This window comes from Protomyctophum parallelum, assembly GCF_964188405.1.
Source record: "Protomyctophum parallelum genome assembly, chromosome: 5".
NCBI lineage: Eukaryota > Metazoa > Chordata > Actinopteri > Myctophiformes > Myctophidae > Protomyctophum > Protomyctophum parallelum.
The window spans coordinates 35,606,687-35,625,398 of NC_139702.1; the positions used below are offsets into that span (position 1 = coordinate 35,606,687).

Here is an 18,712-nt window from a genome sequence, read left to right on the forward strand (position 1 = left end):
GTATTCTGAATGAAGGAAAGACAAGGTAGGTTAAGCGGTCTTGCATATTAACAAACACACGCATCACAGGACGCACTAGACTAGAAAGAGAAATGCAGTGTAAGGGGCCGTGTCCACAGAGCACTTTTGTTGGGCGAAGGAGAGCTTTGGATATCATGTTCAGAGTACTATTATGGACATGTCTCTCCAAAGAGTGATGCTTAGTGCTAGGAAGAGGAGCACTCCACAGTGTCTTTAGCATAGAAATGCATGGCTGAAAAGCTCAATAAAATGCTTTATGTGGACACGGCCTCTTAAGAAGGATGCTGATCTTTGCGTCCATGCATAATATATTATTAGATAATCAATATCTACATCCTATATTTCATGCACCTGCACATTACACAACGTCCCTAAAATTAGGCTTAATTTCATTCTAAAGTTGATATGTCTAATCAATAACTATGTTATAGTTTCTAAAGAAGGCAGCAATTATGTTTCCTAATAGTGCTTGGGCGATTCTGAAAGTGTCTTTGACAATGTTCTCTTGTGCTTAATATTGGAGAAAATCGACCGGAGAGTGCATCAACCACACAATCCCAACATCCAAGGTTTGATTCCGGCTGGAGCATGTATTTTACCTTCTCCGTCCGGTCAATTCTGTCTACACTGTCCTTTTTCAATCAAAAGCAAAACGTGACAAAAGATAATCTTAAAAAAGCAACAAAATAACCTTCGAAGCTCAGTATTGGCACATTTTAAAGGGTTTGTGTGCATCAACACATGCAAAAAGGGAGCGACAGTAGAATAACAGTTCACCTTTAAGATTATGTATCAAATGTTGAAATGCAAAATTCACGTTTCAGCAAAAGTTTAATTATGTTCAAATGAGCAAAGTTTGGGGTTAAGCTGAATCTGTTCCGAGGTTTCTTGCCTTTTTATGAGAAGATGTGCCCACTGCCACAGCCCCTTTGGCAAATTGGTCAGAAATTTTCAGCTATCCACGCAACTCAGATCTTAACTTTTGGAGATATCCGAGCATTTTTATTGAGCGACCTTTCCACCAAAGTACAAATTAGGCTTAACTAGTTTGGAGTGCCGCTTTTTTCACTTTGTTGGTTTATAAATTAAGTTATATTTAAAGCTGAGCACCCACTGCCTTAACCATGAGGGCAGTTTCCAGAGGAAGCGCATCTGCTTTTCTTTCTTTACCTAGGTTTAACTAGTGTACATGCAGATTCAATATTTATGCACATTGGGTATACATGCACACTAACCTGTGCTGGGTCTTCCCATTTTTTTAGAAAGTCCTCTTTAGCTTTAGCCAGAAACTCCTTGACTGTGAAAAGTAAAAGAACCATCACTTTTTTAATAAGAACAATTACATGTGTAGGCAGACCAAGAGACAGAGATATTGAGCAAAGGGAAAGAGGATCCCATCATGGAGAAATATACAGTAATAAGAGGCTGGTTTGACTTATAGCCCAAGCTGAGTTCATATATTCAGGTCAAGTTGAGTTCATGCTCAGCTAACATTTAAATCTGATTGTATTAAATGAACTACGTTAAACAACGTTAAACTCACTTTACCACTCGATTTGACACTCAATTTGCCTTTCACTTCATGCATGTATATATCCTCTATATGAGGACAGAAAAATGGCAAACTTAAACTTAAAGCTCTGCAGTGCATGTAAATGACATAAGAGAAGGGGTGGTGTAGCATACATCAAGGAAACAGAGGAAAGTAAGAAAGTAGCGTTAACTCTGAAAGTTAAGTTAATTGTGTGCTCTGCCATACTGAAGTCTGAATAAAAGATCATGCATATTACCAATCACGGACTGTGAACATGAACAGGCCAGTTTACTGTTTAGCAGTAATACAGTGGTGTAGTGTAGTGTAGTGTAGCCTACCTGTTTGGATACAATAGCCTACTACTACTACACATCATGTAGCACAAAGGTGAAGCTCATCTAGGGCTGATCGACATCTCAACTCCCAGCACCCTTCAATACTATACGATTGGAGTTGGAACAGGTTATATTATAATTATTATAAACCATGGTATTTAAACCTAAATCTAAAGTAGCCATAAGAGCAGCTGCTTTCCATCCCAACAACACAGAGCTCCTCAAAAACATGAATCAACTCAATCAAGCAACGAACCCACCCACACAACACACTACCCTTCATAATGCACCATTAGCTTATCCCTGACATTCCTGACACTTCCATGAATTACCCATACCCACCGCTTTCCATCTCGTTGCCCTTTCTAGCCGTGGGCGCGTTGCCCATGATGGCAACTTGTGAGTAGTGACAGGCGGTTCGTGGCTCTCTCTGCACGCCAGCCGCCTCCACAACGACAACCAAGCAGGATCGGGTCTGATGTGCTATTTTAACGAAACAAATATGAAGCGGTCTTCGTGGTTTAAACAGCTTCCCAGCTGTTGTTGCAGTGTCGATGCACGACGAAACGCCTTTCTCACTCGCTACACAGTAAAGCAACAAGGTAGCTTTATAGAAATTAGGAGTATTGAAGTTTGAAGTAGCCTAAACGGAGGAGCTATTGTTGGAAACCAGAGTATCTTGTCGGTGGGCTTTTCTGTCTAGCCGTGTTCAGCGCACGAGTGAGACCTCGTTGCATCTCCCCGCCGAGCCCCCCACCCGGCTCCCTCCCTCTCCCCAGTCCGAATTTCTCCGAAAGACCGATTGCATTAAGTGGATGAGGGCAGGGAGACCGCGTTGACAGTGGTCCACTTGCGTCCTCGAACACAAAATGAATGTCAGGGGCAAGGCAACGATATAAAACAACACAGCCCTCCGATGTTTGTAAGAACCGAGCCGAGCGAACCTATATCCGCCGAAATCTAGGGCTAGGCAGCAACACTATCCGGTAATAGCCCGTCTGTAGTCTACAAATGGTTCGTACGTGCCGCTGCTGTAGGCCTACTGCCTACTGGCAACTGCCGCCGGGTAAACAAACGATCCCGTTCCCTCCCGTCCTGACAAAAAGGCAAAGCAAAGGACCATGGGATGTCAGATTTGGGCTCCTCTAGACGATGTACGCGCCTACGGTATACTTTCCATGGATTCCCTCTGTCCTCTCTCCTCCAACCGTTTCCATGGATACCTCCCTTCTCTCATCCAATCCAATGGTTCGGCGAGACAAAATCGTGGGAATCTAGGCTTTCTAGCTGGATGTGAGAAGCTCGTCTCAGAGACGGTGAATCAATGACAATGACATTGTCGAAACAAAGTTTGAGCGGATAGTAACTGTCTGGGTTGTTACCTTGTGTTTTAACAACAGACTTATCTGGGTCATATCTGAGTGCGTTAATTCCAAAGCTAATTAATTTAATGGGTTTCTTTGGGCAGTTGTCTGTCTGTCTCCCCGCGTATCGAGTTGCTTGACAACCAATTAGCCAATCACAGCGTGATCATCCCATCCCTACAGACGATCAGATCTAATTTAGAGTCTACGATGTGAGGATGCCTATTGGCCGTCTGCCATGGTCTGCAGCATTGGTCAGCACCTTAGAGTATATAACTCTATGGTCAGCACAGGCTCAGCAGTTGATCAAAAGGCCTTGCGTACCCCCACCTTTGTGAGAGAGACACGTTTGGGCGAGTGACGTCAACCGTGAGCTATTTTTAGTAATGTTGGTCAGAATATAGGCCTAAATGCAGGAGCGATACATGACTTCCAAACATAACGAGGATGCTGGGAATAGTTTGTCTGGTGCGGCTATGAAGCAAAAAAAATATTTCCAATGAAATACTGTGGAACTGAGGTGATAAAGGCTTTATAAAAATGTCCAAAGGTACCGTTGTGTTGCTATGAAATAACCAACAGCCCCTCTACTTTAGAGAGCTTGCATGTTTCTTTTCCACAATATTTAAGTAGGCCTACATCATGTCATACAGACATCAGCTCTGGACCACACCATTTGCTCAGCCTTGTATGCAGATCATATAGGGAGAAACTGAGACCGTTGTATGAACAGAGAACAGGCGGATAGATGGATGAGCCGTTTCTTCCATGGCAGAGCAGCAGACGAGACATCACCCCTTCCTCTTTCTGACCAGTTGCCTAGCAACATTAGGCCACAGTGAAAATGGTGGAGTGATGTGATTGATGCTGAATTTTATGAATGAAATCCGAAAAACAAGACTGAGGGAATCAGCCAGTACCCACACACCTGTGCAATTGTGGAAGGCTAGGTATGATGACTACTAGAGTAACAGCATGAGGATTACCAAAAAGAAGCTGAAACTTTATTAACATTGAACAATATTACAAGTACTATTAGCCTACAAGAAGCAGAGAATACACATTAATAACAAAATTCAGAGCTGCAACATGACAAACATTTTTGAATTGCTTCTTCCAGTCAGGTGAGTGCAGACAGTTTGATCATGGTGAGATTTTGGATTAAAATTACTTTATGGAATCCAGGAGCAATATTAAAGATTTGTTGGTGATGCTGCACTCACACTAGCAACAACAAAGGACAGGCTACAAACCTTTCCACTCCCCACACGATTCCTGCTTGTAATGAGATTGTCAGCCCTGTATATTTTTCATTTCAACAGACTGTGTAGCCGACCATGCTTGGACATTTACTAGTGGGAATGCAGCATTAGACTGGTTCTAACTGGAAGAAACTAATGTATGAAAGTACAAAAAAAATGCTTCAACATGCAACCATTATCAGAACACAATGATAACTCAACAATATGCAAATAAGGTAATAATGTGTGATACAAGTGTACCACATTTTCTTTTAGTTTAATCAATGAATATTTTACATTTTTAACACGCTCTCCTCCAGAGCTGACAAACGGGTGTGATTAGAGTGAGACTCCACAGAACAAGTACCCTTTGGTAGCCAATTTCAATTCTGGCCTGAAACATGCTGTCAGATGACAGACGGTTGCTTAAGTTAATACATCCGTGTGTTTGATTTTTACTGTTGAGTACTGTCATTTTCTCCCAGTCAAACTGCAATATAACTTGGGTTTGTATGTGTCAGCCCAGAGGAGATACCACGGTCATCATATCAGGGGCCTTTTTGAGGCTGAGCTTATAAACAGAACAAGACAAGAGATTTAAGGCAGTGCTGGAGGTGAGTGACAAGTCCCATTTGTGCATTCATCAGAATGAGTTGTCCCATCTGTGTAATTTATTATGTTCTCCACATATGCACATCTATGAGACGTACAGTAATATGCAGTTGTGTGTCCATGTCTGCGTGCGTGTTTGTTTTCGTGGGTCTTGTCCATGGTGTGTATAAATGTGGTTCCTACATGCAGTCCATTGAGTTGTCAAGCATCATTCCAAGGTGCGGCACCTTGCCAGGCAAACAGGACGGAGGAAGCATGCTGGTGTTAGGGGTAGGGTCAACATTCTCACTGTCCTCCATTTTATCTGCAGTGCCCTCCCAGTTGATATGGAAACGTGTGACACGCGGGTTGGAGGCCAAGATATTCCTCTGCAGCTGAGAAAGAGGAGAGAGAGAAGGGGTGTGGAGTCAGTCACATCAACTCATCTCATGTTTCCAAGTATTTGTGTTGCCTTTCCATGGGAATGGGGTTGAAGGAGGGCATATGGAACTGTACGTGTGGCATTAGCTTTGGTCCAGAGCGCTAGCGAGTTCTCTCCAACGCCCTGCCAGGCACTGCTCTGCTGCACATGGACAGAAAATTCCACTGTCGTGCGAGAGCTCCCAACTTTAGTAAAAATGAACAAAACTACTTCGCTACTCACTGAAAAAAAGGCTGTTTTGTGTTGTTGAAAAGTATATTCTCCAGGGTGGGAAGCATTTATTCTCTGCATAATATACTTTTTGGGTAGAAAATAAAATATGTCCACTAGACATTTTATTTAGACCACCCTCTAGTCTACAGATCTGTTAAATTACCCATTGACCTGATCTGTAGAGGGCGCTCAAAATAAAATATTTTATGTCCAAAATTTATATTGTACAGAGAAGGTGGGGTCCTGAGAGGGGAATAGACTTTCAACAACACAAAACAGCATTTGTTTTTCGGTGAATAGCGAAGTAGTTTTTTTTATACTTAAGTCAGAGCCCTTACAGGCTCGCACAGCAGTGGAATTGTCTGTTAACGTTCTGGACCAGGGCTAGTATGGCGTAGGCATGCCGTTACCTGGGTGTAGTTTGGTTTGAGAGGCGGATTCTCTCTCAGTTCAGGGTCTGTGTATTCATTGTTCACATAATAACCAATGCGAATGAATTCCTGCCCAAGGTAGGTGCAGGTTATGAGAACCACAGTAACCCCTACAGCATCACTTTCTGGAATCAGCCCTGTGTTAGGAGCATCTGCCTGAGGGTATAAATAAGGAAACAGACATAATTATTACTGTAGTAGCAACACAAATATTTTTATATTTTATTAGCGATTATTCTATCAATTACCGTTTTGATTACTCAAGGAGCATGCTTAAAAAAAAGGTTATGTTGACAAACATTTTATTTTTTTGAACCACCTTGGTTAGAGCCAACATATTGCCGCAACCAAAACACTCTCCTGGCCCCCCTTAAACCAGGCAATTACCCCTGTGGCAACTGTAGTGTGCCCAGTGTAACAACACTTTGAAAACTAATGTCTTTAAACATCCCAGAACAGGGAAAGCCTTTCCAGTAAAAGGTGTCATCACATGTTATATACGGGATTTGTTAAAATGTCCATGTGATAAAATATATCTTGGTAAAACTATCCGTCCCCTAAAACTCGTGATGTTCTCTTGTTTAAATGGACACTTACGCCCTTTCTGAAACCAGCTCCTCGCCACTCGCCCTACACACTTGCCCTCGATATGCGCGTTCACGCGAGGCTGCACCATATTAAGTGTCGTCCGAAACCAAGCAGCCTTGAGTGGAAGTGGCTTATAAAGCCCTCAAGAGCGAGTCTGTGCCGATCTAGACTCGATTGCATTGTTCAGCCCTGCTCTGTCCGCATGGAAACCGCGACCGACAAATGGAAGTACCACATCAAATAAATGATAAATAAACTCCTCCTAAACAATCTTCATCTGATGCAGAATAGACAACGCTCCAACTGATGTTCACAAGGGCTCTTTATTTACCCCACCGTGAAAAACTATAAATGAAACCACACAAACAAAACAATTTTGTTAACACAATGATTTATAAACACCATGGATGTACCATGTCATTTTTGACAGTCTTGCTGTATTTCCTTTTTCCATATTAATGAAATCCACATGTCACACAAACATACACGATGCAATGCAATATAACTGTACAAACTAAATAACAGGTAACACAATTGCATGATGGTAACCATGGCAACGAATGGTGTCTGTTTCTTCACAAGGAGGGCGAGTGTATTTCCAAACAGTTTTTTATACCCAGCACCCTAATCAAGGGAACTTGATTCAGCTGGAGGGGCACTTCCTGACGAGGGAACCTCCCGAGAGCACTTCAAGTCAAGGGACTGGTTTCAGAAAGGGCCTTACCGTAGTGTCTTTGGGTGCCTTGTAGTTCACTGAGAACTACAACTCCCATGAGCTATGGTGATGAACATATATTCTGTCCTTTGTCACTTTTTGATTATGCCTGAAGGTCAGTAGACCGAAAGCTTGCTTGATTCCCTTCACTTTTCTCATGAAACTTTTAACCTACAGTGACAATTACCAAATTAGGGATAGATTATTGTATTGATTATTTTTTTAATAATCGATCAGTTCTATTAACTGTTGCACCAAATCAAATAGAGCATGCGGATCCGCAGGTCAGGTGCAGGACAAACAGAAGATAAAAGTCTGCACACACCTCAGACTGTTGATTACAAAGTTACAACTGGATCAGGATGATGCTGATCAAGACAAACCGATCTCACCTGGAACACAAACATGTGTCTACCCGCCGGTACCGGGCCAACAAGAACAGAGTCTAAAGTCTGGTCACATTCCTCACTCTCAGCCGATCCCACGTAGATGATCTTCCACTCCAGATCTATAGCAGTACAAAGAAGTGAAGGAGATAGATTAGTTCTACTGGATCTCCAGTTCTCCACTAGTCTCTCCCTAGTCTTGATTTGACGATATTGTCACTATATTTATTTAGTCATAGTTTTAATCATAGGTTAGTTTGTCAGTGAAAAAATTATAATCTGCAAAATGTTTGTTTCATAAAAATCCACCGTAGACACATTTTGAGCTTTTATGAAACCAACACTGAAAGGATAGAAATATCAAGCTTTTCGTACAGCTGCAATGTTGGTGACTGTAACTTAGTTTTAATACAATCAGATGGGACTATTCTGTTTGGATGTACTGTATGGGCTGTCAATGGTTGGGTTGGTGTCTAGATTCAACATATAAGAAAAGTGTTGCAAATTGACTACGACTAGTAGCCACTAGCCAGTGGGCATGAACAAGAAGTTGGGAGGGTACATTTATGTCGGATTATGATTAGCCCCTTTCGGGACCCTCCATAAAGCTTTTCTGAAATTTGGATGAGTTTTATGTAGGGTCCCTGCTCATAACTATATTTTCGTATGGGAATTCTGGAACGCAGGCATAAATATTCTCTCTAAGATCGTATCTGCGGCGTTTGACGGCCTTTTTTAGTTTAAGTTATTCTGAATTCGTGAACTATAAGTACCTATACAAACCGCTGCGAATATCTCCTGTGGCGCGGAAGCCGTTAAGTATTTTTGTTTGTACTTTGTTTGACCGATTTGGTCGCTTTATTTCTTCTTGTTTGTTTACCGTTTATTATTAACAAAGATTAAAAATACTTAATGGCTTCCGCGCCACAGGAGATATTTGCAGCGGCATGTATGGGTACTTATACTTCACATATTCAGAAGCCCTCACACGAAAAAAATTCTTCAAAGAGCGCAGACAGGCGTTATCCACGTTGTTTATGTTTTATGTATGTCCACGTACCAGGATACTGCTGGAACAGGACCCAATGGTCTGTGTCGCTAAAAGTCAGAAACTTCAGTACCATTGGGTTCTGCTTGGAGGGCTAGATTATGATGTACCTTCTTCACTTCACTTCACTTTACATTATTTCAGAACACTTTTTTGTATACACATTTAAGATAGTTAAAAAAAATAGCCAACAGGAAGGAATAGATGTTCTTCATCTTGATCATCACATGAGTCACAACAACAAGATTATTATAGGCACCATATAGTGCGGAGTTTTCCTTTCCAGGGGATACACCAATCAGATCCTTGCAAATTCGTGAATGAACCAATCGCTGAAAGAAGGCGTGACCTTGTTGTGCAAGAATACGCGCCAGCGCCAAATTTCAACAAATTGCCATATCGCCGTTCCTTGAAACAGCTGAGCTACATCATAACAGATACCTTACAATCCCGGCCCTTACATATTATCAGTGAAAATAGCGGTGGTCCTTAGCGTTAGCGAGTTCCCTCTCGTCTCGCCAATAACGAGTCGCTAACGCCAGAGAGCTAGCTACATAACAATGAGCAAATATGGAATGAATGACCAACAATACTTCACACAGCTTTGCGCTACACACATAGCGATAGCATAGATCAACACCCACCTTCTGGCAAATCTTCCATGCATTCAAATGTCATTTCAAACTGAAAGGGGTTTCCAAAGCGGCTTGGATTGTCCAGCACAGCGACATTCAATACTTGCACCTTAGCCATCTTCTCGTAACTTATCTTCTTGTATGAGCTCAAGCAAGAGGGACCTTATTGCCTAATTAAAGGACACTTCGTGAACCGCTTGACACGGCTGCTAGAATGTCGTCGCAATTCCTAGAAAGTTACACGGTCTAAAAAAAACTTCTTGTAAAAACGAGAAGCGCTAATAATGTGCCAGTGCCGCCGCGCGACGGAAGCCGGAAATACGTCAACATTCATTGAACCAACGACGTCTCCTTTTCAACTTTTCTTTACATGTGTTGAGCTTTGTCGCCATCTATCGAGAGTTGTTCTACGAATAAAAATAAATTTCCACTTATGTTGAAGAACATGCATGCACCAAAGCAGTACCAATCCTTTTAACCTAAAAAAAAAAGCCACAAAGGCTCATCACTGAGTCATCAGAAGCAGATTTCAATGAATTGAATACACAGGACCTCAATTGAAACAAACCATACCGGCGGTAGGTTCAATCCTTTTAGCATTGCTTTTGTAATAAACTAGCCTAATCCGATCTCTGGTCCATAGCTCTAATGCCGTTGCGGACCAGAGCTAAACCTACTCCTGAGTCCTACTGCTTGTGCTTTTTTTTTGTGGCAAACTGTTTCAATTAAATCTGTCTTTCCAGCTGTACACACTTTACATAAAAAAGCCACTTCATAATCCAGTTGGATTCATTCATACCACAATGTGGAAATGCATAGGCCCATACCCATTTGGTAAACATAGGCCTACCCTAGCCCAAACATTTAGAATCTCGTAGAGGGTTTTTTTTCGATTCTGACGAATCTCTCTACGAGAGTCTAAAACACAACCCCCCCCTTTACCGTCGAAAGTTGAACGTTTGTGCCTCAAAATCACTCTTACCTTGTACAAATGCAAAATCTAAGCTGCTTTTAATGTTGCCCCACTTGTTTGTGAGGTGTACGGATTCAGATTAAACACGGAACATGCTTATTTTTCAATAAAAAAGCTATTTTAATCCACTCTGTTTCTGAATCCTCCATTGTAAATGCGGTAAACGGCGCAACAGAATATTGCCCGCGCCCCTAGCGGCCAGGGTTCTCTTGCGCATTTACAATGGAGAGAAAAGCAAGATGGCCGCCAGATTCCGAGACAGAGTGGATTAAAATAGCTTTTTTATTGAAAAATAAGCATGTTCCGTGTTTAATCTGAATCCGTACACCTCAAAAACAAGTGGGGCAACATTAAAAGCAGCTTAGATTTTGCATTTGTACAAGGTAAGAGTGATTTTGAGGCACAAACGTTCAACTTTCGACGGTAAAGGGGGGGGTTGTGTTTTAGACTCTCGTAGAGAGATTCGTCAGAATCGAAAAAAACCCTCTACGAGATTCTAAATGTTTGGGCTAGGCCTACCCAGTAAATGACCATATACGTGTATTTTTTTAACCTACCTGCTGGCAATGAGACACAAAATTGTTTCACCATGTGACAGGGGTCAACGTTGTAGACTAACTCTATGGTAGAAATAGGTCAACAATACAAATTACACTAGTTTTATTGCATGAATTTATTTTTAATGGATGGCCCCCAGGCCCCCAACAAATCCGGAAGTACTTCTTAAAATTCACCAAACCCAGACCAGACTCAGGCAATCAATGAATACCTTTGCAATCACTTTATTAATGCAAGTATTTCTTACAGCTTTAAGTAAAAAAATCTGAACTAATCCTTTAACAAATGAATGTACACCACAACAGCAGTTCAAAGATATACAAAAGAATAACATGTTGTTTCCAGTCAGCAAACATAGCCTTTACTGAATTTGTCTAATCATTAAACCCAACCCTGTTAGCTTCTTTTTTAGTTTGTGTTGTTGACATACCGGTAGTCATTTCTGTCAGAATAGTGCACCCTCTATCAACAATGTTTTCTTCTCATATATTTCAAGTATATCATATGCCACCTGTTGTTTTCTGCAGAAATTGGTTGGCTGCAGTCCAGATACTCTTGTCATGACTTTCATGTTAGTTTACTGCTGCATTTTCTAGTTTTTATATTTAAATGAGATGAAGAAAGTCACCACTCACATCACACATTTCTCTGCGAATGGTTTTACTACTGCCACATGTCGACAGGTGTGTGTAGGCTAAAGACTATAGAGCGTCGCAGTCCCTCCCCCTTTCAGAACGACGAGTGGCCCAGGAAATGAAATGCAATGCATTTCTCCCATAGGATTTTCTTTAAGTATTTATTTAAAGAAATGATGATTTGTCATTGTCATGACAAATCATGACAATGAACACAATGTTTTGGGCCGATCAAATAATTTATAAGAAGAAAAACTAAACAAATAGTGTTGTCTCCTGCCTTTATTTTCTTCTTTCTAATGATTTGATCGGCCCAAAATATTGTGTTCATTGTCATGATTTGTCACGATCCGAGTTGGCTTTGTAACCGTCTTTAAATAAATAATTAAGGAAAATCCTATGGGAGAAATGCATTGCATTTAATTTCCTCGTTCTGAAAGGGGGAGGGACTGCGACGCTCTATAGGGAAACAGGTTTGCTTCTAAATGTATTCATGCAGGAGGCCTTACGTGCATGCGCAATGAGGACAGGTATGGCTGTGCTCTACTCTAGGTTGTCTATTTCTATGTTGTTGTGTTTGAGTCAGCCTGAGCACACTTGAACTTCCATGCACGGACAGAAGAAGCTGTGTTTTGTGTAATTTCCGTTTTTTTAGACAGCTGGTGGATGGAAAAGAAGCTCCATCCACGCGGCAGAATGCCGCTGAGGCAAGCTTTTCCGGGAATCTGGCCGACGGTGGAGCTTCTTTTCCATCCACCAGCTGTCTAAAAAAACGGAAATGACGCAAAACACAGCTTCTTCTGTCCGCGCATGGAATCTAAAGTGTGCTCAGACCCACAGTGTTTCCCAAAAAAGGACATAGTGTCTGATTGGCTGCCATGCAGCCAATTAGGCCGCACACAGGCTTTGTTTGGTTTGTGGCCTAGAGGGGTGTGTTCAAGCTATGTGCAACACAACATTTCTTTGGGAAACCCAGCCATTGGCTGCTTCTGTACAGTAGAGTACATCTAGCGTACCACCACCAAGCTTCCATCCATACTCCAGTACATACTGGAGTATTGATGGAAGCTTGTTGACAAAGGCTATGAGCCTACTGTCAACAGACCCCATCACACCAAACTATCTTCTGAAGTTAGTCAGTTGCAACTGTGAGGGGGACTGTACACACTCTGTTGTATTGCTGTAAAAAGGCAAGGAGTGAAGTGCATTTCTGCTTGTGGTAATAACTGCCATGGCAAAGTTTGCAAGAACAACAAGCCAGATGACAAGCAGTGAGGGAGATGCCAGGGAGTTGGAAGAGTAGAGATAGTTGTGTTTATTCATATTTGAATTTATTGTTTACAAAAGCATACTTTCTTTTTAGCACCTTAGTTTTCATTTTTTTATATAGTAAGTCTGAGGAGCCCTAGCACATTAATTTCACCCTTCTTTTACCTTTAATTATTTTTAAGGTGTGACAATAAAGTCTTTCCCTGAAAATAATAAATCAGTTAAACTTCTGTTTTAACAGTTAGTTTCAATTAAGATGCATTTGTGATATAGTAATAATGCTTTTTATATTTTAATATGCCCATCTTAGACATCCATTGAGATGCATAAAATGGCTTATACTAACTTAGGGCTAGGGAGTCATTTTTACTGAAAACACATTCAGCACCTCAAAAAGACCCTATAGACACACCTCTCAAGATTCCTGCTTTTAGCCTGGGCCCTCCGGGTACCTCAATTTTGATTGGCTCCCACAAAGTATCCCAAGGGAGTTGGCTTGGAACCAATTTATATGTGATAGTAGACACCTTTATGAACACATCTGTGAATAAAGCTAGTGGTAATCTTTTTTGGCAGATTTTCTACAATGTACTAACTAACTATGTATACTACTATCTATCATTAGCAAAGTAGCTCTGCCTGCCTGGTGGGGCTAATAAAGATTAATCTTCTTCAACACCACATGCCTAATAAAGGGGCTAGATTAACCTTCTCCAACACCACATGCCTAAGAAATGTGTGACCTGATATTCTCAAGCTTCAGCGTTACATCAAACATCAAAACTATGTACAATGGAGATTAAGGAAATTTGGACACTGATCTGTAGCTCCCAGTAGAATATTTTATTAAGATGACAACGAGAGAGAGAGAGAGAGAGAGAGAGAGATAGAGAGAGAGAGGTACCACTCTTAACTCACAAATTGAGTTAAAAATCGTAAAATCGTAAAGAAATCCATAGAATACAATGCTCTTGTTCACTTGCTGTTTATTGATTTAATTTTGCACACTGAAGACAAATAAAGTACAAAAAACCATGTAATTGTATTTTCCCACATGGAAGTTTGCCATCTCATTTCCCAGGAGGTGGAGGTGGAGGTGGAGGTGGAGGTGGAGGAGGAGGTGGTGGAGGAGGAGGAGGTGGAGGAGGAGGAGGAGGTGGTGGAGGAGGAGGAGGTGGAGGAGGAGGTGGAGGTGGAGGTGGAGGTGGAGGTGGAGGTGGAGGTGGAGGTGGAGGTGGAGGTGGAGGTGGAGGTGGAGGTGGAGGTGGAGGTGGAGGAGGAGGAGGAGGTGGAGGAGGAGGAGGAGGTGGAGGAGGTATGAACGGCGGTAGGAAAGGGGGGCGTATAGGAGGCCGCATCATCATCATCCTCATCCTCATCATCATCATCATATTTTGCTGAGAACATATAGGATATAGTATAGCCCATGAGTGCAGTCACAGAATCAGAATCTCTGTGTGGTGTGTGAGAACATGAGAACTGTATACTGACCTCGTCACTGCTGGAGCGTTTAAATCGTTCATGTTCCTCCCCTGCCTGTGGAAATCAACAACATCATGTTATAAACTTTATCAATGCAGCTGACGTCGTGTAGCTGACATCAACTAATGCTGCATAACTGCATTCGCATGGAATCAGGCAAGCGGTATAGACGGCAAACGGCAGAACATGTTTACCGCCCTGCTCCCATCCGCTAAAATGACTTCCGGTTTGCCGTCCTCCGTTTCCCTGATCCCATGTGAATGCATGTGAATGTGCTGCTCTGTTTGAGCCCATTTTCAATAGTGGTGGGAAAAGTACTCAAATGTTTTACTTAAGTAAATGTATAAATACTGCAATGTAGAAATACTAAGTCCGGAATTCAAAATGTACTTGAGTAAAAGTACAAAAGTATTGGCGTACAAAAGTAAAAGTAGGCTACTACTTATGCAGAATGTCCCACCAATTTACCAAACCATCAGGTTTTCAAAATGTATAAACATCTTTTGTAAAATAGCAGATCTACAAGCTCACAATGTGCCGCGATGCGACACATTGTGAGCTTGTAGATTTCAAATAATTGTAGCAGCTCAAAGTACAATATTTGGCTCTGAGATGTAGTGCAGTAGAAGTAAAAGTACTGAAAATTGGAAATACTAATTCTAATACTAATTAGAGAGCATGCTATGACACAAAATGTGGCGACCTACCGGGAAGGAGGAACACAGTGCTATGAAGCACAGTACAAGGACAAACTGCTTCATAGCTGAAACAGGAAAAGCATGTATTTGTCATTATAACAAAACAAAACCTCTGTTTTAGTAGAAAAGATTTACATGACTTATTGCTATTTTTTTCTCCTGAAGAAAAGTTTACCTTGAGCACAAGAACAGCGATCACACAAGTACTAACAGTCACGGTGAACATCTGGTGGTGAATCTTGTACTGTCTCTGGTCCATCATTATGTGAGCCTTATAAAGAATATTCCAATCGTGAAATCAGATGTCAAAGCTATTTTAATTGTATCCCAATGGTGGTAATATGATGAAATAAAATAATTGGTGGTCCTGTCCACAATCAAAGACCAAGACCCAGGTCTAATCTCATGGTGTTAGGAAACAGTGTTTGGATGTTGAAATTCCAAATGATTCATTCATGGGCAATGATTCGTGACAGTTTTATTTCCCCTTGGAACTTCAGCGAGCAAATGTTTAGAATGCATATATACATTTTTGTTTGTTGTGATCATGATCAGGCTTGAATATGAATGATCTCAAATAAATAAGTATTGACTCATATTTCTTCCTCATAGCAGATTTATTTAACAAATGTGATTCATTATAAATAATTTTTACTTCATATGTTGACTAAGTATAGACCCACGTAGGAAACAAGTGAGAAGGCTAACAAGGAAAGATTTGTCAAATAATGTCCAAAATAGGGATGCCAGGTTGAAAGTGGTCAATGACCACTCTGTGAAATCATTTGCCTGCAGGCGCTGCGGGTGCAGGGGCTGCAGGTGGTGGTGGGAACAGTGCTGCAAGAAGTGTCTGCAGTTGTTGTGGGGTCAACCGAGGTAGGAGACTCAAAATAGTCCCGGTCATCTATAAAAGTAGGAACATTTTAAAATCACAAATTGTACGTAGATTAATGAATGACACTAAGTTTACCCATCTAACTATAAATGCACCAAGTCTCTCTGTGTGTGTGTGTGTGTGTGTGTGTGTGTGTGTGTGTGTGTGTGTGTGTGTGTGTGTGTGTACGTCTGTACATCTGTAATATTCCAGTGGTTTTCAACCAGTGGTTTGGGGACCACCAGTGGCCCATGAGTGGGTTCCAGGGGGTCCACAGCTAAATGATGGAGAGTTGGTAACCAAATGGATTTATTAGACCTTTAACTCTTGAGAGCGTAAAATGAAACCAAATGGCCACTGACGTGTCCTTCGATTAAATTTTACACTCAAGAGTACAATTATTGTTAACCTGCATTAGGCTATACTTAAGTCTACATAAAAACAATTGTTATTTTGATCAACGTTATCTACATAAAAACAATTGTTATTTTGATCAAAGTTATCTCTCCTATATGGTACCACATCAATACAGTATGGAATTGTGGACAAAATCCTATCCAAATATACAACAAAATATTCTTTAGCTTTGGGTGGAATTGTGACGTAAGATATTTTTTCCACAAACCTCGCTGGAGTTTGAGTCCGGTCTTGCAACTCGCTGGTGCTCATCTTTGACCTACAGAAAACACATGCAGGTAACCAACGTGCACCTTCAATGTTGGTGATACTGTACATATGTAAGACAATTACTTGTATCATTTCATACTCACAGGAAAGGCCAAAGCAAGGCTCAGGAGACAGCCAAACAAGAGTGTTATCTTCAGCATGATTTCAGCTGTAAAGTGAAAGGAACAAATTCTAGTGGTGCAGTAGTACAATGATTCTATTGTGCGGCATATAATAATGTAGTTTTCATAGTAGTTTCAAATATAGAAATATAAAAAACAGCAGATTAACATATGATTTATATAACAAAATGAATCAATACACATACTGAAAAAGTTGTTACCTTGTAGTCTTCTCTAATTTCAGATGTTCGTCAAGACTCAGGAGAGCACCGATATTGTTGAAACCAAGTCATGCACACTTATATAGTGTCTTGCAGTCAGACAATGTTAATACTTAATATTGTGAAATTGTTCATCTCCACTTAATATGACAAGGTGAGACTTGTGCATTTGTGTAGCACATTGCAATAACAAGACAATTCAAAGTGCTTTAAACAAAACATTAAGGGCATCAAGATGGTGCAATAGATATTCTTTTATATATTTCTTTGGCTTTTTCTGCTTTTATTGATAGGATGAAGGTAGTCTGACAGGAAATGGGGAGAGAGATAGGGGGAAGACACGCGGCAAAGGCCATCGGGATCAGGAGATGAACCTGTGGCACGCCGTCAGGCTGGCTCAGCAGCCTAGGTGCCCAAATAGAAACTCATTTTAAGGGACATTTGAATACAATTATTGTTTTTAAAAATGTTAAGAGAATAGAAAATAACAATAAGTTCAAACCAAATAGAAAAAATGTGACAATAAAATGACAGTGCAATAAGGATGGGTGTACAGTACTTGATAATGGGCGCTTTAAAAATTATCAAGATAGTTTATTGTTTTCCATCCTGTTTATTTAATGCTTTTTTAAGCAAGAAATGCAGTATGGTTAATACATTCAAATTAGATTGCATCAAGTGTTACACAGAGAAACACCATGTACTCCTCAGCCCTCCATATTGCCAAATCAGACAAGGGAGTGGTAGGACATGCCAGTGGGATTAAGATGACAAATTAAACAACTTATTGGCTGAAGCAGGTTACACACAACATGTGTACATAACATGTCTCATTGTTTTAGCTAATTGCTTACTTCCTGCTGCCTCATGTTGTTTTCATAACAAGTTAGATTAACCTTATCATTCAGATCATTCAGTATGTTTATTGTCAAAAATAATTTATGAGAGTTTTAACATTTGCATTACCATCCATCATTGCATTAATTTGCATTGTTCTCTTATAATGTATGTTGGACAAAAACTATTATAGCAGAGTTCAAGCTAAATGAAAAATAAAATACTTAAGCGTGCACGCGTGCATGTGTGTGTGTGACGTGTTGTGCGTGCGTGCGTGCGTGCGTGCGTGTGTGCATATGTGTGTATACTAATGCCTTTTAATGCTTTATTGCATGTGTGTTGCATATTGCATGTATACAAAAACGTATATCAGGGTGGAGTTTTGAGATGTCTTCAGGGATTTCGCAATGCTTAAAATCTAATATAAGTACTACCAACACCTGCTGGGCGCTTAGACAACACAAAGGTACAATCTCTGTACAGGAAATGTGAGATGGAAATTAAGGTTTTAGGCTATGAACCAGCAAAAAAAAAACATAATTATTTACAACTAAAGTCCAAATTATATTTGTATAGGATCCCAAAAAGAAGCAATGGAGCTTCTTTGTATTGTGACCTTACTCCTGTCATCAGTATCAGCTCGTGTGAGTATTAAGAACAACATCATTGTAGTAGGATCTGAGAATGAAAATGTGTCTTAAACTCATGCACTTGCTTGTTTTGTTGTTACATTTTACAGCCAGACCAGCGATGGTCAGGGCAGCAGAGACCATTTCCCCCTAACGGTGGACAAGGCATGGGGAGACCATTACCCCCCAATGGTGGGCAAGGCA

The 18,712-nt window shown here is 40.8% G+C and overlaps 2 protein-coding genes and 1 long non-coding RNA gene across 4 annotated transcripts in view; all 3 read right to left on the bottom strand.

The window, feature by feature from the left end:
- The window catches only part of LOC310859435 (cAMP-dependent protein kinase catalytic subunit alpha-like), a gene marked incomplete at its 5' end in the record, with an annotated part of 11,739 nt that extends 9,233 nt beyond the window's left edge, over positions 1-2,506 (bottom strand). Inside the window, 3 exons of one of the 2 annotated variants that reach the window (XM_083765977.1) lie at positions 1-5; positions 1,257-1,318; positions 2,233-2,506. The exon at positions 1-5 is cut by the window's left edge and continues 124 nt beyond it. In XM_083765977.1, the coding sequence (XP_083622103.1) occupies positions 1-5; positions 1,257-1,318; positions 2,233-2,278 (113 nt within the window). Of the gene's footprint in view, positions 6-1,250; positions 1,319-2,232 lie in introns of both variants that reach the window. The other variant, XM_083765976.1, reaches the window with a different exon arrangement.
- Positions 2,507-4,236: 1,730 nt separating this feature from the next.
- Positions 4,237-9,846, bottom strand: LOC310859440 (histone chaperone asf1b-B-like). Its single transcript, XM_083765983.1, has 4 exons — positions 9,554-9,846; positions 7,868-7,983; positions 6,152-6,328; positions 4,237-5,481 (listed from the first exon to the last, which is right to left on the bottom strand). Exons 1-4 carry the CDS (start codon positions 9,660-9,662, stop codon positions 5,287-5,289), a joined length of 597 nt encoding a protein of 198 aa, XP_083622109.1. The 5' UTR covers positions 9,663-9,846; the 3' UTR covers positions 4,237-5,286.
- A 5,870-nt stretch (positions 9,847-15,716) lies between these two features.
- LOC310858850 lies at positions 15,717-17,086 on the bottom strand. The gene is made up of 4 exons (XR_014569238.1): positions 17,043-17,086; positions 16,804-16,868; positions 16,659-16,709; positions 15,717-16,063 (listed from the first exon to the last, which is right to left on the bottom strand). It is a non-coding gene; the product is annotated as an uncharacterized lncRNA (long non-coding RNA).
- Positions 17,087-18,712: the final 1,626 nt, after the last annotated feature.

What these genes read in the sequence shown, in the direction of transcription:
- LOC310859440 (XM_083765983.1), bottom strand. Translation starts at nt 9,662, where the DNA reads ATGGCTAAGGTGCAAGTATTGAATGTCGCTGTGCTGGACAATCCAAGC. An exon ending in CATGGAAGATTTGCCAGAAG is followed by an intron (nt 7,984 to 9,553) that starts GTGGGTGTTGAT and finishes GTACTGCTATAG; the next exon opens with ATCTGGAGTGGAAGATCATC. An exon ending in GACACATGTTTGTGTTCCAG is followed by an intron (nt 6,329 to 7,867) that starts GTGAGATCGGTT and finishes TTATACCCTCAG; the next exon opens with GCAGATGCTCCTAACACAGG.